Below are 17,748 nucleotides of genomic sequence, written 5' to 3'. Positions count from 1 at the left end.
GTTGCAGTGAAGAATACGTGTACATGTAAACAAAACACCAACCTGAGAAAAATGGTCTGAATTTACAATTTGTTGATATGCATTCAAAGCTCATAAGAAGAAATGCTCACATGTCCTCGATAATTGTGAACACTTGTAGCCGAATTGCAGTTATTGGTTATGGTGGGAATAGTCCAAATAATTCTCCTTGATTTCTCTTGTTGTGGCAGAAATAAAATAGCTTGTACAGAGATTATTACTATTATGTAAATTTTGCGTGAGATGAGGTAAATTGCCTTCCATCACCTTCAACCATCAAGTAATGTTAAGTATGCTTGTTGGCGTTATTACCCATTTGAATAAGCACGGCTTGCATCACATTACTTATTACCGATTGGTGTCCTTTATATCCCATGTTAACACCATCGTCATTGTGAACTTGAGTTGATGATAAAATGAATGCCATCATTGCTATCGCCGTCATCATCATTGTGAACACAGATTGGTGTCTTTCTTTTTTACTTGAAAGTCATCACTTATCAAGGCATGAAGGCCACTTGAGGATAAGGGTTAATAAATGTAAAGTGGTAGTGTAGTAATCGTTAATGGTGTAAATTGGTTAAAGAATTTGATTATTTATGAGGACAGCTTGTTGTTTACATTAGATTTGAAGGCTACCATGTTGTATTCAACCGGGAAGCAGGCCAGCGGAACAGTGTCGAAAAAGAAACTTTATTCATGGAATCTGCATTTAGATTTAGGCACAGATAGAGAGTAGGGGAATCATATATAGTAGTTGCCACTAGTCGAATGTTTTTTATGAAAGTTTAGCAAGAGGGGGGGTCATAGATTGGAGTTCAGTCGAGCACTTGCCATGAAAATGATAGAGCAGAAACAGGCTCACAATATCTCTTCTGTGAAAAAGAGATTGCAGGGAAGAGAAAAGGACATAGGCTACTAGGTTCCGAAGCCAGTTTTGAACTCTATCAAGATAGAGCACACCGAACAGCTCCTGCCTAGATGTGGCAACATTCTTCTACTGATACAAAATCATGCCAATGCATGTTGTTTTAAGATTTATTCAAAAGGACAAAAACAGAAACTTTGTATGCGTAAGAGAGAGAGAGAGAGAGAGAGAGAGAGAAATAGATGAGATGGATAGATCGACAGACAGGCCACTGTCTGCCTACTGTTGTCACTCACTTTTAGGGACGTCGTGCAAACATGTCTTTCATCATTCAAGTTTCGTCAGTTGATGAGAGGTGTTCTACTAAAAGTCACGTGAACTTTTCAACTTCTGCTGAAGATGACCTACGACCTTCGAGATCTAGTGAAAATCTCATTATTTAATATTAATATTTTCTTGGATCAGGAGGAGGAAATCATCATCGAGAATGTAGATTGATCCTAGGGACTTTGAGCATTATACATGAATTCTGCTTAGACCAGTTGTGAAGACAGATGATCAGAGCTCTACTGAGATAAGGCTGGTTTTTAATTGTTCATTGCAAATAGGTGACTGTCCCTTGCTGAATGACTGTGTGTATCCTAGAATTAACCTCTTCACACATTTGTTAGATTTATTGTCGAAGTTTAGGACGAATCATTATACCAGTTTAGTTGACATCTATGAAGTCTTTTGAAATGATTCAAATAATAGTCAATTTTTTTCATTAAATTTTAAAATAAACTTCTTATCGGTATAAAATGCTCATATGTTGGTTTATTGCCGGTCTTTTTATTCTCAACTTTGTTAATAAACACCATGTTGAGAGGTATTCCTTATTCTCAGTTTGTGTAAGGATATGATGTTTAGCAATTTTTATGCAGATCATTTTCAAGATCCATAATTCTCCTGATGTTTGTTGAGACTTGCACTAGCAATAATATTGAGAATGAAGGTAAAAAAAAGGCTATTTTCTTCGGGGCAAAAGAAGTTTAGCTGCTAAAAGTTTGATAAATTAATTGATCTGATGCAAAGACATGTTAAAACGTGACCTGATTTAATTCATGAAAAATTTTTGTTTGACATAAGGGACAAAAGAAAAGAAGAATGTATAGATGATCATATGACCGCATTAAGAAAAATCTATGAACACTATAAATTTAAAGAGAGGATTGGTGAATAGGTATGGGTCCGTTTAGTCTCCAGAATAAAGGATGTGAAAATTCTGCAACACCTACTACTTGAAAGGAATCTATCTTTTGAACGAACTATTGAAATTTCAGTATTGATTGAAATACTCCAAATTAATATAGGAAGCAATTATCGATTATGAAACACCATACCAAAATTAGTCACAGATGTAGTAGTGCCTTATCAGATAAGTGTACATTTATAAATATCGAATACTACAGTTGTCATAAAACAGGGCACACTTACAGGAAATGCGGTAACAGGATAGATTCTCAGAAATAACAACATAGAGGAATGCAAGGCATGTCGTGCAGAGATGACCAACATGTGGCGCATACACTGTAGGTGATGCATGAGATGCTTACAAGTGGTGTATTGTATCGTTTGGATGATGACAAGAAACTAAGCCATTTCTACTCATTTATTCAGTGATTTATATTTCCTGAACATCTTTTATGTCATTGTTCTGTATTTTTTGTTTTGTTTTTCAAACAAAATTTTTAATTACTGTAAAGCCAGATTGATCTAAAATTTGGAATTAAATTGATTTTACATTACTTAAAAATATATTTGGTTTTACTTCACGGGATTGTTATCCAGTAACTAGCATTGTGACATTTTAACAACATTTACATAAGAATGTAGTGGTTGATTACGTTTGATAGATATTTTCCGTGATGGTGACATTGCGTACCGCTGTTAAGCTTGTTAGCTTTCCACATATAAAGTGAGATTAGATGTGAGTAACTTTTAAGTGTCTGTACTGATGGTACACCGTCAGTAATTGGTAAAGTTATTGTAAGGTTTTAGGTCGTCCTCTCCTAAAATATCATTCACCAAGAGTCTTGGAAAAGTTTTAAATTTGTAACATGCTATGATACCAGTTGCAAAGTGTGTAAACAAAATCAGAACGAGAGGTTTAAACAATACAAAGAATACTGTGAATTGCTAGATGAGGAATATGGTGTTCTTACCATTCACTGTGAGATGTGTAAAGGACAATATACCATTTGGGAATTCTAGGTGCTATATGTACTCTCCACTTATCTCGGCATTTGTTTCCAGTCGCCCTGTACATACACTTCACTTGCCACTGGTATTTAACAATGTCGACTCAGGAATGTGTGGTTGGAGATTGCGCATATCCTGCCACAAAAAATTCACATGCAGACACCCCTTCGTGGGTATCCATAGTCTGCCAAAGACTGAAGCACAAGTTCTAAAACGGTTTTGGAAACTGAAACACATTGTCCATAATTTTCTAGAAGAAAAAGATGAGTTGCCTGAGGAAAAGGCTTTTTTGTATAATGAGAACCGATTGTTAGATTTAGCATTTTTAGTTAATGTTGCCACCCATCTCAATTACCTCAATCTTAAGCTGCAGGACAAAGACCAACTGTTTCCTTGATTAATAAATGATATGAATGCATTCAAGATGAAGTTAAAAGTGCTTATCTCTCAGTTAAAGAAAAGGATTTGAGCAAATTAGCACATTTAAAAGAACAAGGTGAATGTGTTGAAAATATTGTCAACTTTTTCCAAATACATTGAAAAAAGCAAATTACTACAAATTACTGTGTTAGTCGTTTTAGTAATTTTTTTCTGAAGAAGAAGATTGCGTACTTTATAAATCCATTTTCACTCAATGCACATAACATTAGAAAGATGCTTAGTAATATGCAAATTGAACTAAAAACAAATTCAATATTAAATTTAATGAAATTTCCTCATTGCTAAGTGCATTGGAAATGATTAGACGATCATTACCATGCAAACATTTTCCAGAAATTAAAAAATTGGGCCAGAGATATGTTTGTCCCTTCGGAACTCTGTACAGGTGCAAGCGGTCATTTTCTTCCATGAAAATCATTAAAAAAAATAACATTCCAAAGATGCCTAGGAATATACAAATAGAATTAAAAGCAAATTTAATATTGAAAGTTAAATTTAATGAACGACTGACGTCACGACTGTTTGATTCTAACTTGCAGAATTGTTTGTTGCTTTCAGTTACAAATTTAACTCCTGATATTATTGTTTTGGCAGAAACAAAGCAGAGCCAGAAGTCACACTTGAATTATACATAAAAAATTTTATTTAAAATTGCTAATTGTGTCGTCTGTTATTATTAATACAGTGTACTGACCAAAGATTTACGCCACAAAAGCAAAATTAATACTACCATTCCCTTTTGCATTATATTAAACCTTCCTTTCCCTACAATGAAAAAGAGACAATTCTGATTCTTTGGCCTTCCTCTCGCCGGGTGGTCCTGCTTGCTGACTCGTCCCCCACCGCCTGCTATCGTCCAGAGAGACGAGGGTAGGTGTGGGTGTCCTTTATAACTACTACAGTCAGAGAGTTCATGCGACTAAGTCCAGTATGCACGCGTTTATAAAAACTGCTACATAATGTATCTTACCAATGTTTCGCAGTGTTAACTTAAAAATAAAATAATCATTCAAGTTAGTATTTGTGTTGTGTCTTATTCATATGAGATAACAGCAATTATTTACAACAGGATGAGGCAGAGCAACTTGCTTATTAGGAATATCAATTAAAACACAAGTAATGCAGGTATACATGTAATTCTGTGAACTGCAACTAGTACATTTAAATTTTATTTTTTTACCAGTTTTAAAGATGCTATCAGTAAGATATACACTGAGTTAATCGAACTCTGAAGTTTTGGTCAACTCTTTCCAGCATATTGATGGATATGTTGATGACAGCTCAACAAATGTTGATTTCAGATATCCCCATAAAAAATAGTCACACAATGATAAATCAGGGGGCCGTGCTGACCAATGTAGATCACCCCTCAAGAAGATGAGGTATCCTGGGAAGTTCTGCCACAAAACAGTCATTGACACACATGCTCTGTGCGTCATGGTACCGTTCTGCTGGAACCACATCCATCTGGTTCAGTGTTGGCAGGAAACACTCATTGATCATGTTGACATAACGGTCTGATTGTTGAAAACATAACCTCAACTGATAGGAACAATCTTTGACTTGTATTTACTTACTTCTCGCCACAGGAAGATGTAACACAAGGTTGGAAGAATGTGAATTGAAAATATGGGGTTTGAGCACTTTGGCCTACAAAAAATACCTGCACAGCTCTGTCTGCATTCCCCTGTAGTGGAACTAACCCTTTTGTTAGACGTTAAAGCCTGGAAAGATGGACCTTTTAGAACTGTAAAGGACCATACCCCAACTCAACAGACAAAAAAGGCCGTTTAGAGAGTCAGCCTCTGTCGGATTGCTTTTCAAAGTCAATTTAGCCAAATAAAAACTTTAAAAATCTTTATTTAACTTAGGCATTATGCCCTGTTTGATTTTAGGGGAAAGATGATCGAGTGCCATTCTTTTTGACAGCAAAAACTTTTGCTTACTCTTAGTTAGCTTCTTTCACCAAAATACCACATTCACTCCATAATTACTTAAACCCAATAATGAGATTTTATTTACAAATATATATATATATATATATATATATATATATATATATATATATATATTGTATTTTGTGTACAGAAAGTTGTTAGATGAGATAAGTCATTGGTACCGTCAGTTTTCAACTCGATAATTAGGACCGTTTTAGATATTTAGAGATATATCTCTTCAGCCAATACTCATGAGATGAGTATTGACTGAAGAGAGCTTGCTATGGATATCTAAAACGGTCCTAATTATCGCGCTTGAAACCGACAGTACCAATGACTTATCTCATCTAACAACTTTCTGTAGACAAAATACAAAATATAAATACGCTCTTATTTTTCGGATATCTTCGGATTTTCCTTTTAATTGAGCACTCTGCTGGATTTCTTTTTTCAAAAAAAAAACTAATCACACACACACACACACACACACACACACACACACACACACACACACATATATATATATATATATATATATATATATATATATATATATATATATATATATATATATATATATATATATATATATATATATAAGTAATGGTGGGGAGTGAGAAGATCTATTAACACCTAAAAAGAATGAAAAATAAAGAACCAAACAAATCGTTAACTTGACACGAAAAACACAACCACGGGTAAGGTCAAGGGCTCAAGGGGTGCTGAAGGTTTTCCGGGCTGACAACCGAAAAACAGAGGTTGTCCTATATACAACGTATACAAAAAAAAGACATCAACAACTTGAAATTGAATGCTCTTTCTGCCACAGGTACAACAACGCTGATTTTATTATATTGCTACTTTCTCGCATCAATGTAACCGGGAATCACTTCCAAATTAAATAAATGATGAGCTGATCAACCCACCCCGGCTCTAAATTCAACCTTGACACTCCCGGTGATCAATAGATAGGTTGTTTAAGTATATCTATTCTCCGCCCCCATCCGCACACACACACACACACACACACACACACGCAGTTGCTTCTTCTGTCTTCTTGGTATCGCGACTATATTTGCTGCTATATTTGCGCCAACGAATGTTGATTAAAATGCACACACGTGTCGAAGAATTTTACCAGACGACAGCGTTATGTGGCAGGATTTAATATGAACGGGGTCATTCTTATTCACGTTTAGCGATATCAAAATATTTCAAACTTAAGCGTGGCAGACCGGCGGCGATGATGCTATTTAAAATACAAGAGTTACAGATTAACAAAAATGCTATTTCATGGCATGACAGTCCGACGAAAATTTTATTTCAAACATGAGTCAGATAAGCAAAATGATATTTCATATTTAAACATAAGATCGCTGAAAATGCTATTTGAAATTAATGCAGCAATGCAGCATTCAGCAAATTAGCAAAATGATATTTCAAACTTAAGTGTGACCGACTGGCAAAATTCTATTTAAAAACTAATATTTATGGATTAACAATAAACGCTATTTCATTACACGACAGACTGACGAAAAATCGAAAGGGGTCAAATTAGCAAAAAATGCTATTTCAAATGACGCAAATATGACAGACCACTGAAAATGCTATTTAAAAATTAAGTGACGGATTAACAAAAGATTCTGTTTCAAACTTACGACAATTCCGACGAAAATTCTATTTAAAAACTAAGAGTGACGGATTAATAAAAATATTATTTCAAACTTAAGCGCGGTAGACCTCGAACGGACAAGCGTTTTCGCCGTTTTACTGATAAACAGGACTTTTTTTTTTTAACATCTATTGTTGTTATTACCGACCAAATAAAATACGACCTCTTCTTTTTGTTTTCCCTGACATAAAACTGCATTATTAAACAATAACAATAGTTAGAACTGATGTCACACGCAGCCAGAGCGTCTAGGTGACCCGTTTCTTCGTTTGCAGGTGCGTTAGCAAAGTGAAAACTCATTATTCCTCATGCAGAGCCGTAGTGGGTCCACGAACAAAAATGGATGTAAACAAACACGGCGGCCAATCACCTCCTCGAGTTCCGAGGGCAGACCACCGGGTACGCCGGGTAGTCAAGTTCAGAAATCCTCACTCTGTGGGAAAAGACATAACCTCGGGTAAGAAAACGAAGAACTGAAGGTACTTTATGCAGAATACGGATAATTTTTACGGTATCTTTTATTAAATTGTTAGGTGAAAGTACAGAATAATTACAAAACGCCCTCGTCTCCCCACGTTAAGATTGAGTTTCTGAATAATAACGTTATTATTTCAGCACGATCCGTATTCTGCGTAAATACCTAAACTAAGTTTCGATGCATATACAGATCAACCCCCATGGCTGCTAAGACTGACTCGGTAAAATCCTGTAACGAGTTGATCGATCACAGCTAAATGAAAACCGAGTTCCTGAAGCGGAAAATGAAAAACCGAAAACGAAAAAAATAATTGCAGATTTTGGATTATTTGGATTATTCGAACAACTGTTCTCATCTTGAGTGTTATTCTCACAACGTTTCGGCCAAAGTAACCTCCGAGCTTCTTGAGATACATCTTGTCGAACTCGACAATCTGGACGGAATTTCGAACAAAACCCTTTAATCCATGGGGGTAGCATGTTCTCGTTCCGGGTAGAATAATCCAAATAATCCAAGTTATCAATCCTCATCTAAAAAATTTCGAAACATTATACTGATCTATTTTTCATTGTATTTTTCTGTTACATTGTTGCATTATCTTTTTTGCGGGTTATTGCCTTTCATTTATTTTGTAATTATGTTGGTAGTATTTTTATTTATTTGTTTATTTATTTTTTAATCATGCGCCCATGCGGACAATGTTTTCTAATACTACATTGTAAAAAAAAAAACAGTAAGGCATTTGTGACTTGGAAGACCAAATGAAGACTTGCCATTCAAAAGTTAAGTTTTAAAGGTATTCGGGTCTGTTTCGAACGAATATCATATTTAAAATTGTCGCCGGCAAGTTGTTCTTATGATATTAAGACCTACATTTTCCGATGTATTCCTTATAAGTTTCCTGATCGCCATTTTGAATACTGTTGTTTACAAGTCAATCCGACTTCGTTTTCGAAAACAAGTCAACCCGGTTTCGTTAACATTGGAGAGTGAGATTTTGCTCACATTTATAATTTAATTTTGGGACGGCTGCCACTCCCCTCCTCCGTATCTCCCTCCAAAAATTAAATTATAAATGAGATCCCAAAAAAAGGGCGATTTAAAAAAAAAAAAAGCGAGAAATAAAAATGACCCAAACCCATCTAAAAAATAAAATTAAAAAAACTTTCCTTGCGCGAACGGGACCCTCAATTAAAATAAAATAACGAAACTGGGTTGACGTGTTATCGAAAATGAGGCCGGATTGTCTTGTAAACAACTGTATTCAAAATGGCGATCAGTAAATTTATAAGGAATACATCGGAAAATGTAGGGGTACTCCTTGGGCGTTGAGTTCCATGGTGACCAGCAGAAAAATTTAATGGGTAAATGTTTACTTTAACTACAACAAAAAACTGACCAATAAAATTTGGGTTTTTTATAGGTTTTCGGAGTCGCTGACAGACAACGAATCTGATATTCAAACCCGTCGCAAATTTACTGTTTGCATGGTATTAACCCCTGAACCCTCGCACTATTTTGTGCCAACTCATTGCCATCGTTTATGCTATTCTTACATGATGCGTTCGCGCATGGACGCGCGTAGTAAGGTAGGGCGATGAGGGGCATGGGGGGGGGGGCATCACCCTACCCTACTACCCCCCCCCGGTCCCAAATGTACACAGAATTGTTGTGAAAAATTAAACAGTTCCTCTGCTCGGTGTATGTCGGCGCGTTACTCACGGAAAAACGGTAAATTAAACTGCAGAAGCACCTGTTAAATATTGTACAAGTTTTATAATTGAAAAAAAAACCCTCTAAAAAAAAAATTTTTTAAAAAACGAAAAATAAAAATGCTTAGACCGCTCGTGAAAACTTAATTTTTTTAGATCAATTAAAAAAGCATCAAAAACTACGTAACACAGAAAAATGAACAACATTTTGTTTTTGAAAACTTTCTTGTTATTTTAAATGTCTGCTAAAAAATTCTTCCGCGATGTGACAAGTCACCTTACTACGCGCGTCCATGTGCGAACGCATCATGTAAGAATAGCATAAACGATGGCGGTGAGTTGACACAAAATAGTGCGAAGGTTCAGGGGTTAATACCATGCAAACGGTAAATTTGCGACGGGTTTGAATATCAGATTCGTTATCAGCGACTCCGAAAACCTTAAAAAAATAAAAACAAATTTTATTGGTCGGTGTTCTGTTGTAGTTCAAGTAAACATTTACTCGTTAAATTTTTCTGCTGGTCGCCATGGAACTCAACGTCTAATGAGTACCAATGTAGGTCTTAATATCATAAGAACTTGCCGACGATAATTTTAAATGTGATTTTCGTTCAAAACAGATCCGAATACCTGTAAAAGTCAACTTTTGAACGGCAAGTCTTCATTTGTTCTTTCATGCCACAAATACCAAAAAAATAAAATATAGTGTAAATAAATCAGTAAATGTTTTTGTTTTTTTGTTTGAGAAACATTTTGTGTGATCACTGATCGGTGTTACTTTTCGACTTGTTGCCGGCTTTTATCGATCCAAAGCACCTGGAATTTTTAATATTCATTTTTATTATATTTCATCAGTTTATAGTTGAAATATCTTTGAGCACTTGTGCATTTTCACATCCCCGTGTAAATTAACATAAAAGAGGAGTGCTTTGTTAACCTTTCTCTTGCCGCAAACGTTTCTCCTAAAATAAAAACAAAAAATTTTAACATTCGCACGTGCCTATCTTTTTTCATTTTTTTTTTTTCTTTTTTTTTTTTTTTTAATGGCGGCTCCTTTTAGAAACATTATTATTTGGACGAAATTTCAGAAATCGTAATAATGAATTTCACATGAAAACAATGGTATTCCTCGTATTTCTTGTGTTTTTAAGATGATTATCCAAAAATTACGAAAATCGATAAGGTAGAAAATTATTTATTTAAGAAAATAAAAAAGTAGAATTTGATGAAAACGATCGTAAGACACAGGAGAGTTCAAAAGGAAAGTAATTTTTCGTTTTGATTCAAACAAGATGGCAGCAATTTTTCACCTGCTAACACGATTAAAGCTGTTTTGTTTAATAATTCAGAAATATTTAGGTAATTTTGACTGCATAATTTAGAACCTACAATTGTAACTTATTAGAATTGATAAAAAAAATCAGTTGGAACTAATTATTTTTTATCTGAAAACTTCATTTATCGACAACAAAATCTCGTCCCAATTCTGTAGAAGCGTCTTTCTTTCGTTTTTTTTTTTTTGGAGGGGGGGGACACAAATGATTCAACTTAGCACTTCGTTATAACAATCACCTTCTTTGCTTTCCAAACAGGACACATTATTATCATAGATTGTATTCAAATAGATTGTATTGCGAAAAAATGGCTGCGTGTAAGTTAAGAAATATGCCAGTCAAAAATAGAATGAAAATCTTTATGGAACTTGTTAATGAAAAACGTTACACAGAAAATTATGGAAACTGATCGATTATTTTTATTTAAGAAATGCATCTATTGCAGCTAATATGCGTAATTCTCAAATCTCATTAATATTCATTCAAGGAAGGTAAATCAAAATTTTTTTTTTTTTTAGATTTTCACGTAAATCTACTAAGATAAAGACAACACATGGCGTAACTCTATCATAAAATCATTATCGTATACTTTTTAATTATAATTCTGATCGTTCATTATTCGTAATTTTCAGTGTACGCTAATATTTTTTAACAGCAAATATTCCATAAAGTTTTCCTATCATTATATTTTTTATAAATGCTATATTTCATAATTGGGATTACATACACAAGCCTCGAAAAGTGTATTAAAATAGTGAAGTAGGTATTTTACATGGTTAAATCCTATTTCAGTCACCTGAATTATTTGGAATGAAATGAGCTTTGGTGAATTTAAATAAAACTTACACCTCTAAAATTCGCACCATGGAATAAATAGGAAAAATGGCATAAACGAAAAATCTAGACGCAAATCTGACAATGAATTTATCAAAATCTTGGATACAAGGTATAAAGGTATTAAGAAGTTTGTCGAATAAAAAAGAGATTATATTTTTAAAAGTACCCCCCCTCCTGCGGCGTCATTTTACGAGAGAGTGCATATAATTAGAATGTTTATCTAATTTTTGGTTTATGTGGATTTAAACACAGTTTTAAGAGACAGAGGGGCGCAGTTGGTAAAGGAGTGTGTGATTGTAATTGTTGTGTCTTTACCTCTTTCAGGTTTGTTCATTGTCAGCAGACAATAGACAACTGCTAAACAAATAGAGCATAACCTTTTCTATGAATAAGACAACCGAATTCCAATTGAGCTATCATGCCTACCACACAGTGCCCCTTCCCTGCATGCAACTACATCACACCAGACATGATGCAGCTATTGTGACATCACTCTTGACAACCCATAGTGCCATGCACACTGTTGGTGTCTCTACTCATACAGCCACAGTTGAGAAGGTTAAATGGCCAACCATAACTGCGGCCAGTACTACCAAAGACTGAGTTTACTTTCAATCATGCTGGGCTGATTATGTGCTGCCACAAAGATATCCGAACACGAAGAAATGATCCAGCTATTGGAATGCTGTGATGAATCACTACGTAGGGACTCATCTCCTGCCTAAAATGGATCTTTGTAACCTATGGCATACCTGTGGAATTAGCTTCTGGCAGTGGCCCGATTTTACCGCTAACAGCACTAGGCAATTCCTCACCGATTGGGGTGTTCACCCAGAGGTTATCCTCAGTAGCATGTCCCAACAGCAATTGCAGAGCAGAGATTGGTGTGAAGACTGTAAAACCCCTTCTCATGGACAACACAAGTCCCAATGGAACCATCAATACAGATTCATTCCAACATGCTATGTTTCAATACAGAAATACACCAGATCAAGACACCATGCTGTCACCAGCCATGTGTATCTTTGGTCGTCCTATTTGTGATTTTATACCCATTATATCTGGAAATTATCAACTATATAACATGTGGCACATACGCTGTGCTGAGAGGCTATTGGAACATATGTAAAGTCTCCCATCACTGGTCATTGGTGATTATGTGCATATTCAAAACCAGGTCGGTCTTTATCCGCGCAAATAGGATAAAACTGAAGTAGTGATCGAAGTCCGCCAATTCGCTCAATATGCTTAAGCATTGACGGATCTAGAAAATTCTTGCAAAAGTATATTCCAGTGTAACTCTCCCTCCCAAAGCTAGCAATCACAGACTTTAGATTGCATTATGCTGCCCCCAACAGGACACCAACAACTGTTGTACATGACAATACCACAACATCGTCCAAAGTCACAGAACCACTTCCCCCTATTATTCTTATTACTCAGACAATTTCTGGTCTAAACATTTGAAATTTTACATAAAGGGTATTCAGAGATAGGGCAAGCTTTTTAATCGGTTGTGGGTTGGAAATTTTTAGTTACCAATATATAAATGTATGTATATATGTATGTTTGCATGTCTGCCTAAAACTTTCGACAGAGTCAACGGATTTTCACAGAATCAATATCATTTTGTAGTATGACCTTTCAGACGACAAATATCGAAAAATTGGCTGAAAACATTAATATCTTCACCTTCAACTGGGCACTTTTCTACAGGGGGGGGGTCGCTTTTTTCGCTGATATTTTTGAAAGTCATCCTCTCCTTTCGATTGTCTAGCCTTAATTTAAACCTACATCACTTCCGGTTTGGCGGTGGTCATAACAGCAAAGACGTCAGGTTCCCCCCCCCCCGTTCTTTTCCTCCTTTACAATACGGGTTCAAGCCTGCCTTCCTCCTACCACTTTTTTTTTGCTCAACATACACCTCCAAACACCCGGGCAACTCCGGACTGAAGTGCTAGTCTTATCTAAATCTCGAAACAATGTCTACAATTTCTTTTAAAAAAAAAGGTTATGTAGTAGGAGACGTTGCTAGTCCATCGTTATTTTAATGACTAGTGCTTAATTAAACCTTAATGGTGACACCTTAGTAATAGTAGTAGTAGTAGTAGTAGTAGTAGTAATTAATTAAACCTTAATGGTGACACCTTAGTAATAGTAGTAATTAATTAAACCTTAATGGTGACACCTTAGTAATAGTAGTAGTAGTAATTAATTAGTAATAACAAAAACACTAGTTACTCATTTCTCACTGCAGCAAGATTAGACATGAAGCCAGGTTAATGAGAAGGGAGAGGGGTACAACTCCCCCCCGAGTGCAGCCCCGGTTGATAGCTAAGAATGAACACAGCGACATTCTCTGATAACTGACAATCTCTGTATGATGGTATTTACTTTCTTCTCACCACAGAAAGATGTGAAGTGAAGAGAGTCAAGCTAGCACCCAGAAGTAGCCTTTTGGCCTTCTAAAAATAGCTTGGGCAGCCCCGTCTACATTTCCCGGTCAGGGCGCCTCGAGCAATTAATAATAAACTAATGCCCTAAAGAGGGGAGAGGAGTCAAGGCCTGGAATGATGCACCGCTTAGGACTACCTAGGACAATACCTCAATCCAACAGATACAACGCCAACAAAATTGCTCAGTTTCTGCTGGATAGAGTGTTAAGATCAAATCCTCAACTGGTATATATACTGAGTATAGAATAGCAAATAACTGCTTCCACACTCGGTATGAGTGTTCCTTGCAACTTCATCCAGCTACTTAAATAAGACATCATGCAGACGTAGTTGTAGACATTTGGTTCCCAAGAGATAGGGAGAAAACAATGACTGTTGAGTTTGGAAAACTGTGTTATTTTTTATTTCTAGTTTTCTCCACAGTGAGTGCGGCACAAAAGTATTCAGCATGCAATTTTGTGGTAATGCGTTCCAACTGTGGTGTGATCATGGTGTGTTTGTAATGACAGAAATAAGGCACACCTGGACAGTAGTCGTCACAATATGTTATTAGGCAGATACCAAGAAGTCTGATCAGGCATGAGCAAAATGAAATTTAAAAATTATAACGATCCCACCCTCTTCCAACAGAGGAAGCAATATCAAAATAAAAATTTTCATTATAATTAGAAATTACATTCTATAACTATGAAACAAGATTTCCTATGTGTGTGTTGCTCACTTATATGTAACTTTGATCTTTTTCTTTTACTATTACTAGGACAGTGTACCTCCTAGGAACAATTCAGGCTATACTATACAAAGAATTGTCTGGTAGTTAAAGACAGACCCTAGGTTGTCAGAATGATACCAAGATGACCTTTGACTGATATGACAACTGACAAGATTTCCTGTGTCGTTAATTGTGTATTTGCAGCAGTTTCATTGGGGAACTATTCTGTTTATATTGGCATGCAGTATTTTAGATTAGATTAAGTTGTGGTTTGGCTTCACACATACCCGTTCATGACCTATAACTGTGTGGACATTAAGATGCGACGGTGTGGACTTGAAATCAATATGTGCCAACCAAACTTGGCTTCAAAAATTCAATTAAAACCAGTTCCAGAGTTAATCACTCATTAATCACAGTTATTCTTATTATTTTGTCACAAGCAATCTGTTAGTATGGAACTCCAGGACACAGCATTTGTGTATCAACAACAAGCCAGCCTATGAAACATTTCTCATTATGTTTCTGTGTTCCTTGAGTAAAAGTTGATGCACGTTTAATATTAGAGATGTTCGTGTTGTTCTTGGAGGATGGTGACCCTTTTCTTCTCCAATGTTCAATTTCAGTCAGATGTGGTCAAACACAGCTAACTCTGCTAAGTTACTTCCTTCATCTTGACTTTCTTCCTAACCAATCATCTAATCATATAAATAAATGTGTTTCTCGCTTATAAATAACTTTTACATTTTTACTATTAATCGAATATTTATTTGAATTGAAAAAATAAGGAAAAACTAAAATAATTTCTTAAAAATCATAATTTGGAAAATAAAATGTAAACATGACTATATTTAATTTTTCTCTAAACACTCCAATAGGGCAATGCTTGATACATACAGATTAGTGTTTTATAAACGAAAATAGACTTTATATTAACATTCACTTTTCATTTATCCAACAAAAGTGTAATGTATACACTGACGTCTCAATCCACCCTGGTTTTAAGTTGTTTATTATTAATGAACTTGTGATATAATATGAGTTTTAACAGTAGGTTTGTAGCAATTACATGATAGATCTATTTTTTGTTTATACATGCAATATCTTGTGTTATGTTGAGTTGTAGTGTGGTCAGCGTATTGATACACAGGTGATTAGCACATTACTGACATGTGCACTGGAAGCCTGCTGATTTCTGCCCACAGCTGAATGCTTGCATAATACAATAGTCTGAGTCAAGATTCTGAAGTAGACAGACTGCCATCTTCTCTCTAACCTCGTTATCATCATGGTGAGGAGTGCAGGAATAAACTCAAGATCTAAAATTATATTATATCTCTACTAAAATATCTCCCGACCTCACAACTCTCTTTATGTTTCAATGTTCCTTCAAGTTTTTACTGATACCTATTTGGTTGTGAAGATGTGGTTTTATTTATGGAAGATGGAAATTCTTTTCTTGTTCAATGTTTTATTTCAGTCGATTGTGACCAGATACAACTAACTCTACCAAATTATGTTCTTCATCCTGACTTTCAAACAAATCATTCTCCAACAAAAGGTTCCACAATTTTCCCAGTCAATGCCAGGACACAGGTCTTGCTAGTTTAAACTGAAATCATTAGTTCTCATATTCAACCCACCTCTGGTTTTATGCTTGCAGTACTTTTCAGATTGGGTAGTAGCGGTTTACAATGACAGACTAATTTGGTGCTGATATGCGCAGTCAAAATAATGAAAAGTATTAATCCAGTTGTTCAGATGACACAAATTATTAATCTTGCCAATAGGATAAACATCAAGCCACTTTTTACAGTGGGGAACTAATTATAAAACAGTAAAGGAATGTCAGAACAATTAACTGAATCCAAATTAATTAAGTGATTCGAAGGCGATTATCAAAAAAGTGCTAAATGTCATGAAAACAAAGCTAGAAATCAGCCAAAATATGGCTTCACACTTAACCTATTTCTATCTGATTTGAGGAGAACTGTAACTCGATGTCTCTGGTGCATTTCATAGAAATACCAATTATTTTGGTTTATTATCAGCTCTGTCTCCATGATGCTGAGCATTTTCTAGTCCTCACCTTTCCTCAGACAATCCAACTAATTTAATTGAATTTATTAATTGAAACTAGATCATTTTCCCCTTTTGTAAGTTCATTTAATTACTCAAATTTGATGTTTTTGATATATCCACCCACACACACACACACACACCCACACACACACACACGCACATACACATAAAGAATGAGTAAAAAAAAAATTAGTAATTGTGAATTATCAATCAATCAAATCAATTGTTTTTCCTTTTGAAACTGATTGATAATTCACATATATTAATTTTTTTACTCATTATTAATCTAGCTCTAGGATACATATACCTATTGAGCTTATTATATATCTACAGTACTATGGGCACTGTTCTTTTAAAAGTATTAATACATTTATTAATACATTAAAATAAACTCTGCTCTTTAGACTCCAGGTTTAATTCCCTCTATAAAATATTATATATATATATATATATATATATATATATATATATATATATATATATATATATATATATATATATATATATATAAAATTTAGTCATTCAATGAATTTAAAAATTTATGACGTGAAATGTTTGGGTTTCAGATCAAAGATTTTTATTATTCTATGTAAGACAAAGAATACATTAGAAATATTTTAACTCCTTATCCTATAGGATTTCAATGTCTACCATCTCTTCAGAGGAGAAAATATTAGCAAATAGTTATAATGGTTATAATGGTTTACACCTTATTTGCTAAACAGTGAGACATGGAAAATCGCAATTAAAATTGATTGTGTAATTAAAAGTCATAGAGTAAGGGAAGTTAAAGAAAAGGATATAAAAGTTTACATCCAAATTGCATGGTAAAATCCAAAGTGAATGTCCTTGAAAGCAGTGTAGTAAAATGATCCAAACTATATTTTTGGTAATCTACATCTCAATGTAATGATCCGAATTAGGCATTTTCCTGGAGTAATTTTCCTTGGTTATATAATG

General features: G+C 34.9%; 1 protein-coding gene across 2 annotated transcripts in view; it reads left to right on the top strand.

The window, feature by feature from the left end:
* Nucleotides 1–6,537: 6,537 nt before the first annotated feature.
* LOC145255754 (uncharacterized) overlaps nucleotides 6,538–17,748 on the top strand; it is a 50,324-nt gene continuing 39,113 nt past the window's right edge. Inside the window, exon 1 of one of the 2 annotated variants that reach the window (XM_080114403.1) lies at nucleotides 6,538–7,634. In XM_080114403.1, coding sequence (XP_079970529.1) covers nucleotides 7,517–7,634 — 118 coding nt within the window. In that variant the 5' untranslated portion in view covers nucleotides 6,538–7,516. The remainder of the gene's footprint in view (nucleotides 7,635–17,748) is intronic. The other variant, XR_013863900.1, reaches the window with a different exon arrangement.

Source organism: Euprymna scolopes, chromosome 31 (assembly GCF_053919585.1).
Source record: "Euprymna scolopes isolate OS-2025 chromosome 31, ASM5391958v1, whole genome shotgun sequence".
NCBI classification, from domain to species: domain Eukaryota; kingdom Metazoa; phylum Mollusca; class Cephalopoda; order Sepiida; family Sepiolidae; genus Euprymna; species Euprymna scolopes.
This window is presented reverse-complemented; position numbering and strand designations above follow the sequence as displayed.